Raw genomic sequence first — 19,738 nt, forward strand, 5'->3', positions numbered from 1 at the left:
ATTGAATGTGTACTGATTGTAAGGTAAACTTATATTAACAATACAAGTATTTTACATATATTTATGTATGTAGTTTACATTATTATTGTTAGTATTTATTTAATTGATTAATTCCAAGTCAGCATCTAAGACTAATGGCAAGAACTACATAAATGTATTTAAAATGTTTAGCAATAATACATGTCTCCTAAAAATATTTAGTTGGGTTATTATTATAAAAAATTTGGTTACCATGGAATAACTATGGTAAACATATCATTAATAATGAAGAGTCTACTCTTTCCCTTTTATCACTGTCTATGTTACACAGAGATCTGATTTTAATTACCATTTGTACTGAGAGTTTGAGTTCTCCTTGATTCTCCTGACGATGGAGTTCTGGTCTGGAGGCTCTGGCACAGTGGACATGATACTGTCATTACGGTACCGCAGCTGAAGAGACAAGCACATACACACCATTTGCTTCAAATTAAAGCAACTTGGAGAGATATACAAATCAGGCGATAATGCATTAAAGCCTACATTTTTACAGCAGATCTCTGCAGAAGAAATCACTGCACTGGAACTGTTAAGACTTGTGTTGTCAGTGGCAGCACGTTCTAACAGATCTCCATTGGTGAAAGGCATGGCTACATAATGAGAGATGAAAAGAAAGGAAACCAAGCTCACAGGAAATTCTTTTTGCAAATATTCAGTGAACATTACCACACAATAACTACATTTTAACTGCAAGATGACACACAGCACCATAAGAGCTCTTTAAATAAACATTCTACCTTGGAATAGAGGACTTTTGGGTCCAGCAGCTGGAGATTTTGGTCGATTGATCTAATAATTGAGAATGACAGACATATTCTTGAACAATAATATACCATGAGAGATTTTAAAAAACAGCTTCAAGTTTGTACTCACTCTGCCCTTAAGGTTACATCTGCGTTGGAGCTTAGGCTCTTGATCATCAACGATGTCTTCTCCAGAGTCCTCTGAAGGTCCTCCTGTATTTCCATCAGGTTGCCCAAAGTGCTGAGCTATAATTAGTGGAGTAATGTCTCGTGGCAGACTCTGAGGGGAAAACATCTTGATAAAATAAAATAAAATACTCAATGGTGTCAGCCAATCAGCCTATAACTGATATGGTGATAAAATCTCATAAATTGCATATATATTACCTAGTTTTAAAGAGAAAAAACACTCAACTTTTCAATCACACAGATAATTTCTCACCTGATCCAAACCATTTTCTTTGACCATCCGTCTCAGTTTGCACTCCAGGTTGACGATCTTGGCTTCTTTGCGTACGATTTCTATTTGAAGTTCATCGCTCTTCTCTTCCAGCTCCCGTATTTGCTTGCGGTACTTGTCTTTGTCAATCAGACACTGAGACACGAGGTGTTGAGCATCATCTCTTGACTTGAAAGCCTGTGGGACAGAGAAAACTACACTATACCGATAGCCCTTTAAAGAAACAGCAAATGAACTAATCCAAAGCCATCAATAGGAACATTAGTACTCAACCTGGTCCCGCTCACGTTCGACCTCTTCCAGCTGCACCATGACCGTATTCATGCGGTTCTTGTACATTTCGCAGTCCTTCACCAAAGTGGAGCACTTCAATTCAAGGTCCTCCTTCTCTTCCAGGTACTGTGCATTATAAGATTAAACATTTCTCATTTAAACCCATCAACAGAATAAAGAGCGAAATGGCACCACTCAAAACTGTATCGCATGACCCTGAGAGGAAACCTTACTGTTAAAAAGATTTGAAAGCAACAGTTTGTAGGGTTTCTTTTCAGCACTTTATTAATACCAACCCCTCATTCCACACTAAACAGTTTCATGTGACTCAAACCTTGCTGACTGCATGTCAAAGACACAAAGCTTCATCGTTTACAGAGAAAATGCTCTGCTACGGCATAAATTTCCATAGCACACCAACACTTTCAAACAAGAATTATTTTCGATGTCAATAAACAAACAAACACTAACATATATTTGGGAATGTGGGATGTCTGGCTTTGATAAGCATTCCGCACATATTAAACTTGCTTGTAGTGTTAAGAGAGATGCTGGTAAGCTATACAAGACTAACTAAAATGTTATTTTTTTTTCTTTTGTGGCTGAAGTAGGCCTTCAACACTCTAAAACTTGCATTTTTTGCAAGTAGAACATTTGAAAAGCTCCAAAAAAGGGGTGACTGTGATAAGAAGTCACTGCCGCCACCCCTCCCCCTCCCTTCCTGTCTTACCCTGAATTCTGACACTTTTCACATGTCACTTCAGATGCGATTCTAATTAGAGCTGCAGCACATTGCAGAAGGGGCCACTTAGAGCAGCCAGTCCTCATCAGCTTCTGTCACTTCTCGTTCATGTGTGACAAGAGAAAAAACCTTTGCCTACACTTCATTATTTCTAGCCGTCGACTAAAAACCCTCATGCTGAGAACATATTAAATACACTTAGTACCCTATGAGGCCAATGTAATATCACATTTGGCATGTTTATTATGAGGACATTTGATCATTCAAGATTTGATCAAAATGGACCCATATGACCTGACGCTTAAGGTCTCTGCCAAAAGTGCACTATATATAATGTCAGGCACTATACAGTCAGTGCACTCATAGCAGTAAGTCTGTTTCAAACAGCAGGGAAAAAAGTTATGCTGCCATCTAAGATGACTCATTTTGGCAAAAAATTTATTGCATTGCTTGCAGATAAGGTAATTGCTAGTTGCAATGCATCTAGCTTGCATATGAATAAAGCCTACTTATATTATTTCATTAAATACAAACACAAAATAGTTCCTCTTTTTTTAATGCCATTTCAACACCAAAGGCTATTTTCATAGCAAGAACAGGACAGGATAGATTTTTTTTTAATGTTCTTGAAAAAAATAAAAAGTCTGCATGTATATAGCAATATTGTGAATATTATTACAATTTCAAATAACTGGTTTCTATTTGAATATATGTTAGAATGTCATTTATTCCTATGATAAAGCTGAATTTTTTACCATCATTACTCCAGTCTTCAGCATCACATAATATTTCAGAAATCATTCTAATGTGCTGGATTGCTGCTCAAGAAACATTTCTTATTGTTATTATTGTTGAAAACAATTGTGCTGTTTAATATTTTTGTGGAAAGCATGATTTTCTTTTTTAGGATGTTTGATGACAGTTTATTTATTTTCTTTTTAATTTATTTATTTATTTTATGAAAACTGTTTCTTTGAAACAAATTCTTTGTATTATATTACAAATATCTTTACTGTCACTTTTGATCAATTTAATACATCCTTGCTGAATATTATATTTAAAATTATATTGAATAAGTATTTAAAAATCTATGTAATGATTTTTTTTTATTTCAAGTAAAACAAACTAATAAGACCAAACTTTTGAGCTGTAATATATTTCATCTTGATATTTGACAATTTCAAAAAAGTATTTTTTTTTTTTTTTTTTTTTTTCAAAGCAACCATTAGTAATTAAAAAATGGTGTATTTACCCAGCATTTGTAGGTGCTAAACACTGTTTGGAAAGGAGCTGAAATGATTGTTCAAGGTATAAGGCTGGTCCTAACCTTGTCCCGGAGCTCCTCGGCCTGCCGGACCTCTTCATGCAGGTTATAGAGTCTGTTGACCAGCTCCTGACGATCCTCTAGAGCCTCCTGTCGGTCATGCTCCAGGATATCCAAGATGGCCTTGTCTGAATCAGGTAGAGGCCCGGGCTACACATAAAAAGAAACAAAACAAGCATACAAAACAACTCTGAAATCTCTGACTTTGAGCAACCTTTCCCAGCTGTTTGTCTTCTATTTACTGTGATGCAAAAAGCGTCCTCACCTGTATGATGGACTGCAACTCCTGGAGTTTGATCTTCAAGACCTCATTTTCTCTCTCCAGCTCAAATATCTGCTCTTTCCGAGGTCGGTTCTCAATGTCATTCTTCAATTTCAGAGATTGCCTCCTCTCCATTTTGCACTCCTCCTCCACCTTGTTCAACTTGTGCTTTAGTTGGTCAATCTAGAGGAAATGGAGAGACAGCAGTCAACATTTGTATCCCACATAGTCAAATCATTCGTGTAAATATGAGTGACCCATCACTTTTAGCAGTAAATATAGGAGAAAGAGATTTTTGAAGACAATGCATGCAGAAGTCCTCTAACCTCTAGCTGAAGGTCTCGGCTCCTCATCACAGCCATATTCTTCTCCTCGCTGAGCTGCGCAAATCGCATAGCCAGCTGATAGTTGTCATCCTTCACCTTAATAAGTTCATCGTTATAGTTATTACGCTCTTCTTTCATCTTATTGTACCGTTCCTGGAAAGTGTGCAGCTCCTGGTTGGCCAGTCGTAGCTTCTTGTGCTCATCTTCTAGCGTGCGGCATTTGGTCATGATGTCCACCCGCTGCACATCTTTAGCCCTGGACTGCTGCTGAAGCTTTATGACTTCATTCATTAAAAACTGGATTAACCCTTCCTGGCCCTCCTCCACTACAGGAAAAGGACAGAATACAGTCAATTCAACACTACTGCACAAAAAAGTACCATCATAATTTTCTTGTAATTCTTGAAGTGTCATGCAAATATTATGATATATATGTATAGTATTCATTTATCACCATCTGATACCATTAGTGTACCATAGTAGCACCATAGTAATTGTTCATAAGGCTACCGCACACATCTGAAAGGGGATTTATGGCAGATGCTCATCTCAGAGGGGAAGCAGGTGGAAGGCAACAAACATTTTTAAGGCATGGTTGTAGGTCATTTATATGTGCTGCATTTAATTTAAGGGTGGCTCACCGACTATAGTGGAACATCTGCGTGTAGGCTCCTTCCCAGTAACGAGTTTGTAGAGGTCCGGGTAATACAACTCTAGACTCTCTAGAAAAACAACATAGCCTCGCTCCCCCTTCGTGTGCAGGATATCCAACAACCGACCTGAAACATAAACCACTGTAGCATTACTTTTGTTGAACTGAAAAAAGAGCTTATTTCTACCTGATGTGACCTTTAGATTACTTTAAATAGTATATGTTAATGTGATCAGGATGAATCATCATCCGAAATATATATATATATCCTATATATATTATATATATATATATATATATATATATATATATATGATATATATATATATATATAATATATATATATATATATACACACACTATATATTAAATATATATATATATACACACACTATATATTAAATATTTATTTATACACATATATAATGTATTTTAATTGTAAAATATTGCATGCATATATATATATACACACATGTATATATATATATATATATATATATATATATATATATTATATATATATATGTATACTAAATTTAGTCATTATTTTGTCATGTCATATATATATCTATATCTATATATATATATATATCTAATATATATAATATATATATATATATATATATATATATATATATATATAATTTGTTGTCTTTGATCACTATATAATGTAGCAATATAATAGAAAGGGTCTTATATAGCTGAAAATCATGATTTCTTGTCAGAGTTAGTCAAGTCAAGTGTCAGTTCTGGTACCGTCAAGCACTGTTACCAAGGTAGAGTGACAGTGTTGACAGAATTGAGTCATGTGTGTGAATGTGAGAGAGAGTGTGCTTTTCTGTGTATGACTGTCAGTTCTGTTACATACTCTCAACACTGTCACTCTATCTTGGTAACAGAGTTTGATGGTAACACAAATGTCACTGTCTAATTCAGCCAACAAGAAATCTTCAAAGAAATTTTCAACTATACAATACACTTTTCACAGAAAATATGATGTTGTTATGGCCTATAACATCTTGTGTTTCATGAAAATGTGTAACAAATTATTAAAATAACTACAATTATAACTATTTGAAAAAAAAAAAAAAAAAAAAAAAACTCTGGACACCAAATGTACCAGAAATTATAGAATCACCCATATATACTGTACATACTTTTTATATTTCAAATATTAAAGTCGGAATGAAATGGAAATTTACTTTGGAAATCTCTTTTTTAAATGCATGTTATAGTGATCTCATTGTGACCGATTCATCTGTTCTACTGAAGAAAAAAATGGCCTGAGGGGGAGTAAATCAACATTAATGGCATATTCATTTTTGGGTGAACTATCCTTTTAAACATACATTAACATTAAAAAAAGAAGACATTTAAAAGAAAATAACAGGCAATCCCTGACATTACGGATTATGATTAAGGTTTATATATATATATATATAATATATATATATATATATATTTATATATATATATATATATATATATATATATATATAAAATCATATTATTTTTTCCATTATTGTTGATGAAAAAAAACGTTTAAAAAACATTGTTCATGGAATTAACTTTAATATCAAATAATTTCCATGAGAAAGATTGTATCAGTCACTGAGAATGTATTTTGAATAATGCATTTTTTTTATTATTGGACTATGTATTTATCCACTTTCTTTCAATTTAGAAACATCACAACTCTTACAGACAAACAAACTCCCTACAAACACTACCTAAATGCATCACATCTTGATAGATTTTGTTGCACCTGGTGTGGACAGACAAATTGCTTATTGCATTGTGTCTGGTTAGGGCATGGTATTAAACTCTGTAGTGTTGCTGTAGCAGGAAGATCCAGATTTGTCTTTGATGAAAGCAGTGCATTGTATTTTAACTCACTAGAGAAAGTTCTGGCACAAAAATAACTTGAAAGATCTTCTGTATTATGTGCCAAAGTGCCAGTCCCAGAAGGAAAAGAGAATCATTATGGGGGCTGTGAAAATCCCAGCCATGGTAAACAAGCGTTTTGATGTGCTGCTTTGTGACAAACAAACAGTACAGACTTCAGCAAGCTGCTCGGACGAAATCCCTGTCATCCGTTTTGCCTTTGGCCATTTGGAAGTTGAAAAATGTTACGAAGGTTTAGGAAGGAGTCGTTAGGAAAGAAAAACTACAGCGTCAGCTCACAGGATTAAAAGCGTCCATTCATCATCACATTACACCACTGGAAAAACACAGTGAAAGATGGGGTGACCGAGTAACTGATTGATGATGTGATTTGCATGTAAATGTTTTCAGCATTGAATTTGCATTTCCATATTCCACAGTGTTTAGTATTTTCTGTCACCAGCATCTAGGAATGTTGATGTCCCTGCAATACGATTGGAGAGCAGAACCAACCATGGGCAGATCCATATCACATCATCAACAATTCTACAGTATATGCTTAAGCAGACATGAAAGCATTGAACAATACCTGCACGGTTGACTTTGGACTCCAGCAGGCGAGAGTTGAGCACCTCATCTTCGTCTTGTTCGTCAATGACCTTGCATTGGCGCAGATATGAGGTCAGCTTGTTGGGGTTGATGAAACGGCACAAGATGTACCGGTTCTTCTCAGCATTCTCCCACGATGCCTCACCGTAGTCTAGCAAATTCATCGAGCCTCCGTTCTCCATTCCTTTAGGGGCCGCTATGAGACGAGAACGGGAGAGAAGAGAGTTTTAGACGCTATTTTAACACTCCTTTCACACCTATAGCATTGATAGCACATCAGATAAAAACAAACTTGTCATTGCATGCACAAAGATAAATGTGTCTATTCAGCCATAAATTTACTTCCTTCGTGCAGTTTTATGGTCTGAAGTAAGTGATTTTTTTGGCTTCTTTTTACAAACAAAATATAACACTGAACACTATAAATAAAATAGAATTACGACTGCACGATTAATAAAACTAAGTTTTGCGATGATAAAAAATATAACCAAGGCTGTGATAAAACGGTATCTCAGAGTGACTCGGTCATAATGCAACCAAACTTGTCATGAGAAATTCTTAGAAACCAACTGCTGTCAATAAAAGAGAAGCTTTAGGGGCTCATTTTGGCAAAATTAAAGTCTGATAGTTTAACATTTAAAAATGAAGAAATTAAGACCATTGTAATTTTAACAATTATATTGCAAAATAAAATTATTATATTCTTTTTTATTAAACACTTGATTTGTTTTACTGTGAAATATTAGAAAAAAAGTGATATTTTGGTTAATATTTTTACATATTTATTATTAGTTGTATTGAGATTGAGTCACATTGACTACAAACAAGCACAGTTCTAATTTGTGACCCTTTCTGTGAAATCCAGTCTAAAGTCTCCAAATCTAATTATGAGATAACAAGCATCAAAGTTTGATTTCAACCATTAATTTCACTATAATTTCAATCTTTGACATGGCCTTATTCAGTCAATATTAAAGATATAAAGGTTATATTTTCACAGAATGTTCTACATCTGGATAATTCTAATTAGAAAAAAAAAAAGAGGCAGGGTCACATTTTATGATGTTATAATTAATACAATTATGTTAGAATTATAATTATATTATGTCTAATTTCTAATTTTATTAGAAAAATCTCATTTTTTTCACCCAAGTCATGCAGCCCTAAACATAATAAATTGTTTCAAAACAATCTTTCATTTTTGCTGACATCACTGACCATGCAGACTATAGTCAGGGTAGATACAGAATTTTACACTTATGAAAATGGGGCTGTGAGTGATAGATTCATACAATGTAAACCACACATCGTTTTTAACTCACATGTTCAAAATTGTTTTATGGCGTTTTTGTCACATTAACATCCATTTATCATCCCTCACCGCACTACATTTTTTCTACTGTTTCACTCAGTTGCAAAAAGGGTTTCTTGTTGACTTGTTTGCTCAAATGATGATTATTGTTTATTTAAATGCAGATTCATACAATACACAAATTGTAATAATGTTATTAAACTGTCACCGACACTTGCAAAATGTATAATTTTTTAAGTTACAATAATCATTGTTTCCACAGTTGTGGAATTATTTCACACAACTTCCTTTAATAACCATTTATTGTCTTTAAAAATCTTCACAAATGTCAATAATAAAACAATTCATGCAAGAGTGACCTGCAGCTGTGGTGGCTCTGTGTCACCATAATGGCACATTTGTGTTCTGCAGCGAGCATCATGCTTCTGTGTGCAATCACAAACCATCTTGTTTCAGAGATGTGAAATAAACCATATCTTTTTTTTAAACCTTGTGGACAGTGGCTGTGAAGATGGCACAGCACATGACTGAAGTGAAAGCACGGAGGACAGCTCGTCTCCACTAGTGCTGAACTGAGCTGATAGTCTTCTGAATGGTTGCAGCACATACGCATCAACTGTGTACCTGGATCACAGATTGCAGCACAGTGATTAATGGTCAAATGTTATGAATACTGAGAGCAGGGCTGCAGATGGCCGATAAAATGCTGATATAGGCTATACATAAGAGAAAATTGAAATCACAAAAATCCTGAAGTCAAAGGAACACTTAACCGTATTAAATTAAATGTGCAAGCACTTATGAACGGTCGCTGCTAATTTCATACTAGATTCATATTCATGGGTTTATTAATGTAATAGCTTTGAGAACATTTCTCTGTAAGTATCTTAAAGGGATAGTTCACAAAGTTCATGGAGAAATGTCTGTGTGTTTTTTTTTTTTTTTTTTGTTCCCACCATACAATGGAGATCAATGGTCACCAAAACAGTTTGGTGATATTTCTTTCAAATATCTTCTTTTTTTGTAAAAAAAAACAAACTAATTCATTTATTTAAGATCTTTGGGGTGCGTACATTTTGACTTTTGGTGTGAACTACTTAGACCAACAATTAAAAAAAAAAAAAAAAAAAAAAAAAAAGAGGAAACACCAGAGGAACATAACCCATGTCAACAGCTCTTGGACAGATTGACACTCGATTGCAAAATGAAGAGCAATGTAGAAACCACCTAGCAACCACCCAAACATAGTAGCAAATAAAGAAATTCACCTATTTCAATGATGTTGAACCGAGTTTGGAGCTCAAAGCTGACTGGCCCATTGTTTGATTATTATAATGTTTTTGAAAGAAATCTCTTATGCTCACCAAGGCTGCATTTATTTGATTAAAAATACAGTAAAAATACTAATATTTTGAAACATACAATTTAAAAGAACCGTTTTCAATTTTTTTCTCATTTTTATGATATTTAAAAATGTAATGTATTCAGTGTCAAATGATGCTTCAGAAACATTTCTTATTATTATCAATGTTGAAAACAGTGCTGCTTAATATTTATGTGTAAACAGTCATTTTTTCAGGATTCTTTGATTAATACAGTTAAAAAGAAAAGCATTTATTTCAAATAGAAAACTATTGCCACTTTTGATCAATTTAATGCATCTTTGCTGAATTCATTTACAAAGAAAAATCTGAACCTTGTAAACTGAAACTTTTAAGATTTTTACAAGTGTACACATGTCCCGATTCATTATGTGATGGCGAAAAAGCATTATTCACTCAGTCACCATATGACAGCTCTATTCTCTGGAAGAAACTAAATCACAATGAAACTGGAGAACACTCTGATGTCTCATCTAGTTTGAAGAGACAATACAATGTGTTTTTGTGTCTTTTTCTGACCTTTGAGCCAATTTACTCCTGACAAAAAAAAAAAGTTCCAGCATGTTCAAGACCTCTCATATTTTCCCTGATTTTCTGTGAGACATAAATGTAAATTAATGTGCAGCAACCTATTTTCATAGTCCACTTTAGACATTCAACTACTTAGAAACAACTACATGTCAACTAGTATTCATTAAAGTAATAGTAGACTGTCTGCTTAATATCTACTAACACTTTATTTTGATGGTCGCTCAACAGACATTCTACTGACTAAGTGACTTTGCAAGTACAGCAACTTATTCTACTAACCCTAACCTACCTAACAGTCTACAAATGCTCTTATTAGAGTTAGTTGGCATGCGGTTGCAAAGTTACTTACAGTTAGTAGAATGTCTAAAGTGGACTATCAAAATAAAGTGTAACCCAACCTATTAACAAAGGGCTCTGCATGACAAATTTTTGTGGTGAACACATGTTTAAGGTGTAGTCGGCCCTCTGAGGCTGCATAACACCAGCATTGTTCACCAGCGCTCCATAATCCTTTTCAAATGAAATCAAACAGTTACTACTGATATGCCCACACACGCTTTTGCATATTTCTGTGTGTCATCCCAAGCTCCATTCTTGTATCTGCCCTTTCACTTTTGCCCCTCGGGCTCTAGAACAACTGCTATGCGAGTGCAAATGCGATCGTAATGGCCTCACTTCCCCATCTTTGCCAGACAGCAGACATTTGATCAGACCTCAGTGGGTTTCTGCTTAACGAAAGGAAGAACTGCAGACTTTAGCCAGCATTTGCCATTTTTAAGTGCAGTGTGCAGTCTGATGTCGGATGTGCCACAGCAGGAGTCACACATCTAATATTAGCCATCTGCATCCACTGTTGTTCAAAAAAAAAAGCAAAGACAGCTTTTCATTTTTGGAAATCAGAGAAACGTATGGGAGTGAGTGTGAGAGTCAAGTTTTGAACGCAAATGAGGGTGAAAGCATTCACCCACGAGGAAAACGCCCCCTTTTACGAGATCAAAATCGCTCTTGTTTAGGAAACTATGGGTTTCTCCCTTCACATTTTAGCACAATGATTAACAGCGATTTACTGTATCACTTGGTGTTCGTATCCGGATGTGACTCAGCCGAAATTAAGCATCACGTACAGCGGTTCACCATGACAGACACACAAACACGCAGTCCACCCCCAACCCCGTCTTATACCTTGACCAGATTTCCTCTTGACTTAATTTGGAGTTAGTGAGTAAGAGAGCACTCTTCACTTCCCCTTTACATTAGCAGGTGTTCAACCCAGCCTCATAAAAAAGGAGAAATGTTGGGAACACATTTAAAGTTCCACAGCAGAAGTGATACTCATTTTGAAGTATATTTAAATTCATATTGTAAATTCATTATCAGAAGATCAACTTCCACTAACCAGAGGAAGTCAATATACATATATTGCATCTACATCAGTGTGGTGCCTATAGACTTTCTCATACAACATCTGAAAGTCACTGTTAGTGTGGAAAGAGAGATGGACAACTGGTAATTATTTATTTATTTTCATGGTATTTCATTTATTTATTTTTTTGGGGCTCATTCACTATGAATTTTCCAAAATGGGAGAAGTGAGTGAAATGAATTTGGATACAATTCTTCAATATATAATGCACTTTGTATTATGTTACATTTGCGTCATGTCTCGAACAATAAAAAACTACCAGGAATCTGATCTGACCACTGAGACTGAGACACAGTGAATAAAATTCTGATTTGAAGTGGATTTCAAACCACATTTGGTTAGATTTTTTTTAATACTCATCTAAGTTGCATTTATTTGATCAAAACGTAAAAAAACGGTTTTCAATTTGAATGTATTTTTAAAATGTAACAGTCATTACTCGAGTCAGTGTCACATGATCCTTCAGAAATCATGCTAATTTGCTGATTTGCTACTCAAGAAACATTTCTTATTAATAATAATGTTGAAAACAGCTTAGCTGCTTGATATTTTTGTGGAAACTGTGATACATTTTATTTTCAGGATCTTTAAAGAAAAGAAAGTTTAAAAAAATGTTTTTGTATGAAATCTTATAGAAATCTATTGTAACATTATAAATATCTTTACTGTAACTTTTGATTAATTTAATGCATCCTTTAATAAAACAATTTCTTTCAAAATAAAAGAAAATACTAAATAGGATTGAGTCAGAAAAAAAGACTTATTTTTGCTGCCTGGTCGAAGAAAGTCAAGGACCTACAATTTTGTGCTTGTTTAACAGAAGAATATTTAAATTTTTTCAAGTTCACTGAGCATCCAAGAAGAGTAAAATTGCATGTTACATCTACAGGTTGTTTAGCTCTGCACCACGCTGCTGTCTATCCCTGTGGGACCCTGCTTGACTGATTTTCACTCATGTTGAAGAGCAGCGCAAAACTGAGCTAGCGGAAGCCCTTACCACGTGCTTCTGTGGGTCCATCCGATTTTAGAAAAAAACCACAAACCAACAGCACCTCATCAGCCAATGGGCTGCAGCCCTGCTCCAGTTCAGAGGAACTGCACCAGGCTGTTTTGTGTGAAAGTGAAACAGCAGGTCTGATGTGTGGCCTTGCTTACAATGACTGAAATTGTCTCTAAACATTAGGGTCAAGGGTATTCTGACCTAACTAAGACTGTGCTGATGAGAAAACTAAATATAGCACTTTAGTCAGATAAAAAACGATATACGTCATGTCTAATTGCATAAACATAACAAAGCGCTACTTCCTTAAAGGAACAGTTCAACTAAAATGAAAATCATTTAAAACACCCTCATGTGGTTTCAAACCTGCATGACTTTCTTTCTGTCGGAACACCAAAGAGGGAAGGGGCGGGTACTGTGAAGCTCCAAAAATGACTAAACAAACAATGCACCATAAAAGTGGACTATGGAACTCATGGGCAATATCCCAAGCCCTCTGGAGGCATGAAAAGCTTTCTATGCAAAACAGGCCTAAAATTCATTCAGAAAATCTTCCTCTCTGCTGAAGCTCTTAAATCTCACTCAGTTCAAATGCAGTGTCAGGATTGCACACCAAGTTTGACATCATTGGTGTGATTTTAACTGTATAGGATCAAGGCTGGGATCTGAGAACCATGGAGGAGGAGGATAAGATGTTCAGCAAGATGTTCTGCAGCTTCAGAAGACTAGGAATATACTGCATACAGTACATTGTATGGAGTTCTGTGGTGCTTTTTAGCCACACGTTTTGGACATTTTGCAATTTGTGGTGTTTTGTGTTTAACAGAGGAAAGTTATAGAGATTTGAAACAACATTAGCATTTTAATCTGAACAAAGTTTTTTTTTTTACAATTTTGGCTATGCCTTTAAACCTGGAGAACTAGATCACTAAACAAAGGTCTTAACAATTTGTTTCTCATGATCTTAAAAACATTATTTTACATTAATTTTATAGTCAAATATAAAATTTGGCTATACTCACTATACTTCAAGAAATTAATACTTTTATTTAGGAAGGAGGCATTCAAATGATAAAAGCAATAGTAAAGACAATGATAACGTTAAACACAAAAAAACAAAAAAAATCTTTCATTCATTCATTCAAATAATTCTGAAAAAGAAATATATTACGGTTTCTCTAAAAATATTTTGCAAAACAAATGAACGGCAACTGAATGGTTTTTTTTTACATCAAATAAATGCAGTCTTGGAGAGGATACCTTTTAAAAACATTACAAAATCTTACCAACTCCAAACTTTTGAACAGTAGTGTAAACTAATATACAAGTAAAAAAAAAAATATTTACATTTAATTCCCATAAAAAGTTAATTTAATACTATTTAATACTAAAAGTTAATACTATTATTCTAAAATGTGATTTACAGTACTTCCTTCCGTGAGCTGTGTCATGCAACTAATGTCAAACAGACACTGACTGTTTCCAAACGATGTTTCCCAAAAACTCCCCTATCTGCAAGTGAGGAGACAAATAAGACTATTCCAACTCCTTTCATCATCAAAAAAATGACAGTTTATTTAATAAATATATAAGCCAATAAACAAAGGAATGAATAAGATAGTCATCAAAGCATGCTTCCTGAATTCTTATTGACAGTGTGCCATTGACAGCTGGCCAAACAGCAGCCTTAGACCACTAACCACATTTCAAATTAAACTTGATGACAGAATATCCAAATGGAACCGAGATTTTTGAAAAATGCTACTCGCCCAGATCGATGACACAAATATGTATTTGTTTCAAATGGACCATAAGAAATCCATTATTTTGGGTTGAAGAGTGAGTCTGCACATTCCAGCTGTAATGCAACTGCTTGGACTCAGATCCAAGATCTAGCAAACACTAACAATTCAACCTTTGTGAGGTACGATGCTTTGCACATGAACCTAAGAGCCAATCTGATTACATTCACAATCCAGAAACGGGAGCTTTTAACTCTCCCCCAGTCAGGTGTAGCATGTAGTTGATATGGCATGCCTTTCATGTGTATATATGGACTATTAAAATCTGTGCTTGCACATTTCTATTTAGGTTTCTGATCGAAACAATTGTTCCGAATGTTTATCTCTGTTTGTGCGTGAATAAAAATTAGGGATGCACTGATCCGATACTCAGTATTGGCTCCAATACTGCCCTTTTCTGCCAGATTGGGTATCGATCTGACGAGACCGATCCAAATCCGATATTGTGCGTATACTATTCTGTGTTATTGTTAAGCTCCATGAAAGGCACAAAAACATTATAAAGCATAATAATGTTCCCATGCACTATATTCCAAGTCTTCTGAAGCTGTTCAATAGTTTATTGTGAGGTACAGATGAATATTTAAGTTCACGTAAACACTTCTTTCCTCTGCGGCTGTCAGTCATCCTCCATCGTATCGTGTCGCGTACGGTTACGACAGTCAAGACAAGAAAACTCTCTCCAAGATGATTAAATGTTCCTATTATTATACTTGATGTATAGATAAAGATCAATGGTTTTGCATAAAAGGACTTAATCTTGCTGGAGTTAAGTGCTGTTTCTAAATCACGTTACTTTCTACCGGGTGTCTGTTCGATCACAACACTGGAGTAGAGAGCACTATGAATTGTTCTTCATGTGCACAGTAACTGAAATTTCAAACTGTTCAAAGAAAAGACTATCTCACAGATATAAAACACTACGCCTCAATATCTCTTTCCTTTGTGCTTTGAACTTTTCTATGTGGAGCACTGTGCACTGTGACTCCATGTTGCTTCAAGTGCATCATTCTGTGCACGGGATGTGCATAAGCACATTGTGCCGCTCCGTATAGGAGCCTTTAAAGTTATAATACTTTTGCGCAATGAAAACTTGTTAATAGCTTTCATGTTCTGTTCTATCTATCATGTCTTGCTGCCTCATTACTGTGCAATACATTTAAAATCAATGTCTTTTAATATTATAGCATATATTTATATCAATATATTTACTTGTTTTTCATGAATGTATTTTACAACAATACAAAGAGCAATGTGTAACATTTTACCAGATTTACTCCTACACTTATTCACTTTTATTTGTTCCCCACTAAAACAAAGCGTTTTCACTAAATGTTTAGATTTTGTAAAATTATTGTGCACTCATAATTTTTCTACAGTACATTTTGCTGCTGAATTATCCACTAACCTAGTTTATAATAGTATTTTTGTCATAGATGATTATATATTTTTTCATTTGTTATTTTTCTTTATAATGAACTTGTCTGTATTCAGTTGATTGTGTTTAACACACAAAGTGATGATCAGGTAAACATACAGAAGTATAGAAATTCTACATTGATTTAAAAAAAAAAAACCTGTGCAAGTATCGGACTGGTATCGGTATCGGCCAATACTCAGAATGTTTAGTATCGGATTAGATCGGTTCGGAAAAAAATGATATTGGTGCATCCCTAATAAAAATGAGCTGAAGTTTATGAGCATTTAAGTTTTAATGTTTCAACTTGTTTTATGACATTAAAATTTTTTAATAAAAGTCTATTCAAGGTACATTTGTGTTAAAGGTTACATATTTTGTCCAGGAAACGACTACAAAACATACTATGACCCTATATTTTAAGAGTTGTAAATAGTTTGAACACCTTTGTAGTGAAACACTCCTTGTTCAACCAGAAAAAAAAAAAAAACATGTCCTAAATACAACAGAACGTTGTCTGTAATTTTACGTTGTCATTTCTTCATAAAACAGCACCTTTTCAGAGCCCCACATTCATAATGTATATGGTATGATAACATTTTAAAAAATTTTCAGCGCTACATTAAAAGCATTGTTATAATTATGCCACAGTTTGGTCTTGGGGTCAGATTAGACTTTATATTGTAAAACATTGATTTATTTCTGTTTGTTATTAAAAGGCATGATTATGTAGTAGATTAGGTATATACACCATATTATAGACAGTATACATTTGAATACATCTGAAGCCTGCCTCTTAAGATAAAGGTTATTGACAGACTGTGTTGTTCTTGTGATGAACTTAAAGCTTTCATTTTGTAAGTTCCTCAAAGAACTGCCATTTATCAAAAAAAGAAAAAAAAAGAAAAGAATTTAAAAACATAATGGCCTAAATTTTCTTCAAAAAGTTCCCAGGGAACACAAAACCAGCAACACTTGGAATTAATAAATAAAAGTATTTTAAAAATAAATAAGTGTTTTGTGTGTGTGTGTTTAATAGGTATGAATATAGTGTATTCAATTGTTTTCTCCATTGTTTTCTTTTTATGAACTGGCTCTAGAATAACTTTACAACACTTCTCCAGTGTGGCCGTTTAAGGATTCCTGTAGTTTTTCATTTTTAAAGTGACATACTGCGATGTCAGAAATGAACTCTTTCATTACTAGCCATTTTGGAATGGAGAGTGTTACATCCCATGTTATAATTACGATTTGTTTTGGGTACGGTGTTTTTTTTTTTCCTCCCCTTCTTTTTCTCTGTCTTTACTTTCGTTTTCAGCAAGGCGACGCGGGTACCCGAGTGGTCTAATTTTCTGTCAGTCATTGAGACACTTAGTGAAGTCCACGCGAAGCTTCACCAGTGAGGGCCCGCTATTTAATTATAAAGAGTGCACCTGTACGGGAAGCAGGAGTGTTCTTGTACGCTAGCGCAGACATTCTATTGTCCTGTTGTGATAGTACTCGTGTGCTAGTTTGCCCTGTACTATCTTGATGTTTGGATACAGTTCATGGTAAAGTCTGTGTTCTTTGATAACTTAGTGAATAATGGCCCATTCGATCTTCTTTCTCTTCAAGGTTTTCACAGTTTTTGTTACCTGGTTGTCAAGCCTATGTTACTAAACAGGGAAAGAGAAAAAGAAGAGGTAAAATATCACGTGATATACATGTGCCACACTGAGTTTTCGATTGTGTATAAAATACTAGTTTAGTGACACGTGCCACCTCTTTGTATTTTTTGTTGGTAGTAAGAGTAATTTTTTTTAATCATTTTGTTTCTTTTTTTGATTTGGCAGGGTTTCGTTCTTTTCTCCTTTCACTTTTCCCTACACTTAAAAGGGTTTGTAACAGAGAGCATATTACTTGCAATATAAAATACTTTGGTGTGAATCAAATACTTCAGTCAATGTATTGGAAATGATTTCTCAATATGAACAAGTATGCCTGTTATCAAAATAAATAAAAAAAACTAATGTTTCTGGAAATATTGCATGTAAAAATGCAAAATAAACCTTTTACTTTAGAAAGAACACATTTACTATTTTTGTTTCAAGTTTTGGAGTGTTTCTTAATGTTATAGATTAAACAACACTAAACTCTGATCTTTGATTTGTTTTCACAGACTGTACCAGAAACTGTAATATAAGGCATGATTATGATTATGACCTTCAGACAAATGCATTTTATTTATAAAATTAAAAAGAAAAAGAACCTAAACTATTACGGAATATATGCTGGTGTGCTGCCAACTAGTTTCTATTAATTAAAATAATTTGTAGTAACCAATGATACGTGCATTTTTTCTCTCTATGTTTTTTCTTGTCCCAAACCAATTATCACACTTTCAATTGTGTGATTAATTAACCCAAGTATATCATATCATTATGCATATTCATGATATGGCATCATGTCCACAATTAACACATTATGAAATAAATATGACATAAATTATAAATCACTATAAAGTATTACTCATTCTCACATAATTTCTCATTTACAAATGCATTCACTCAATAATGTGTCAAATCCAAAATAGTGATTACATTGTTAAGGCACTACTGTTTGCTGATATGCAACCATGCAAATATCACACTTTATTCTTTAGCCACTGCTTAATCAACTGGGAGTGGATGAGATGTTTACAATGGATTTTTTTGCAGAACATCATGCAACTTGTAAGGAACAAGGCAGGGCGGACACACCAAGCTTACTGAGGCATCCTAAAACAACTTTTTTTCCTGTAGAGCAAGCTGTCATCAAAGGAGCAGCTTTCCAAATTTATGAGGACTCACCTAAAGTCCAAGGTATTATCAAAGTAAGCATGCCATGACATGTGGTTCAATTTGTTAGGCAAATATGAGGTCAGAATAGCTGCTGAACATACATAGTGGAACCTTGTCTATCCCATTTAACGGTCACATGACATCTTCACACTATACACATCTCACAAGCAGGACGGAAAGGGACAGAGAGGGTGTGCCTCATTAGGAAAACAGCAATTCCTACAACTACATTTACATCAGTTGCATTAGTGATTGTGAAATGGAGAAGTTTGTGTTCAATAATGCACAAAAAAAAAAAAAGATCTGATGAAAGAATGCACCAAATCCCATGAACAGTGCAAAAATCTCTGTAAATGCAACAAGTTGATTTTAAGACAGTACAGTGACATTCGTGTACACTAAATAAATATCTGAATAATTCACTACAAAACACATTGTCATTAGATTAATAGTGTCAGATTTATGTGGTAGTGCAAGACCCTTTCACTGCCAGACGTTTCAGTGAATGCACACAGCATGCACACTTGTTAGTTTCTATCAGTCATTTTGCTGTGGCATCAGACATTTAGTTTATAGCCCATGTTGAAGCTGCAAGATTAGACTCATTACATCCTATTAGTTGGTTATTGGGGAGGATGGGTGACTAATAAAAGGAGAGAACAACGAATTTTAAGAGTAAGATGAGTCAAAATACAGTTTTTGTCTTTCTGCCAAAAAGATAATCTAATCACACTAATT

General features: G+C 34.4%; 1 protein-coding gene across 3 annotated transcripts in view; it reads right to left on the reverse strand.

The window, feature by feature from the left end:
- LOC109113758 (caspase recruitment domain-containing protein 11-like) overlaps positions 1 to 19,738 on the reverse strand; it is a 32,589-nt gene that overhangs the window by 10,113 nt on the left and 2,738 nt on the right. The window contains exons 3-13 of one of the 3 annotated variants that reach the window (XM_042721131.1): positions 7,295 to 7,510; positions 4,811 to 4,948; positions 4,170 to 4,495; positions 3,847 to 4,026; positions 3,585 to 3,731; positions 1,516 to 1,641; positions 1,225 to 1,419; positions 913 to 1,077; positions 777 to 828; positions 523 to 629; positions 329 to 432 (exon numbers count right to left, since the gene is read on the reverse strand). In XM_042721131.1, coding sequence (XP_042577065.1) covers positions 329 to 432; positions 523 to 629; positions 777 to 828; positions 913 to 1,077; positions 1,225 to 1,419; positions 1,516 to 1,641; positions 3,585 to 3,731; positions 3,847 to 4,026; positions 4,170 to 4,495; positions 4,811 to 4,948; positions 7,295 to 7,496 — 1,742 coding nt within the window. In that variant the 5' untranslated portion in view covers positions 7,497 to 7,510. The remainder of the gene's footprint in view (positions 1 to 328; positions 433 to 522; positions 630 to 776; positions 829 to 912; positions 1,078 to 1,224; positions 1,420 to 1,515; positions 1,642 to 3,584; positions 3,732 to 3,846; positions 4,027 to 4,169; positions 4,496 to 4,810; positions 4,949 to 7,294; positions 7,511 to 19,738) is intronic. The other 2 variants (XM_042721135.1, XM_019126576.2) reach the window with 2 other exon arrangements.

This window comes from Cyprinus carpio, chromosome A3 (genome assembly GCF_018340385.1).
Source record: "Cyprinus carpio isolate SPL01 chromosome A3, ASM1834038v1, whole genome shotgun sequence".
Taxonomy (NCBI): domain Eukaryota; kingdom Metazoa; phylum Chordata; class Actinopteri; order Cypriniformes; family Cyprinidae; genus Cyprinus; species Cyprinus carpio.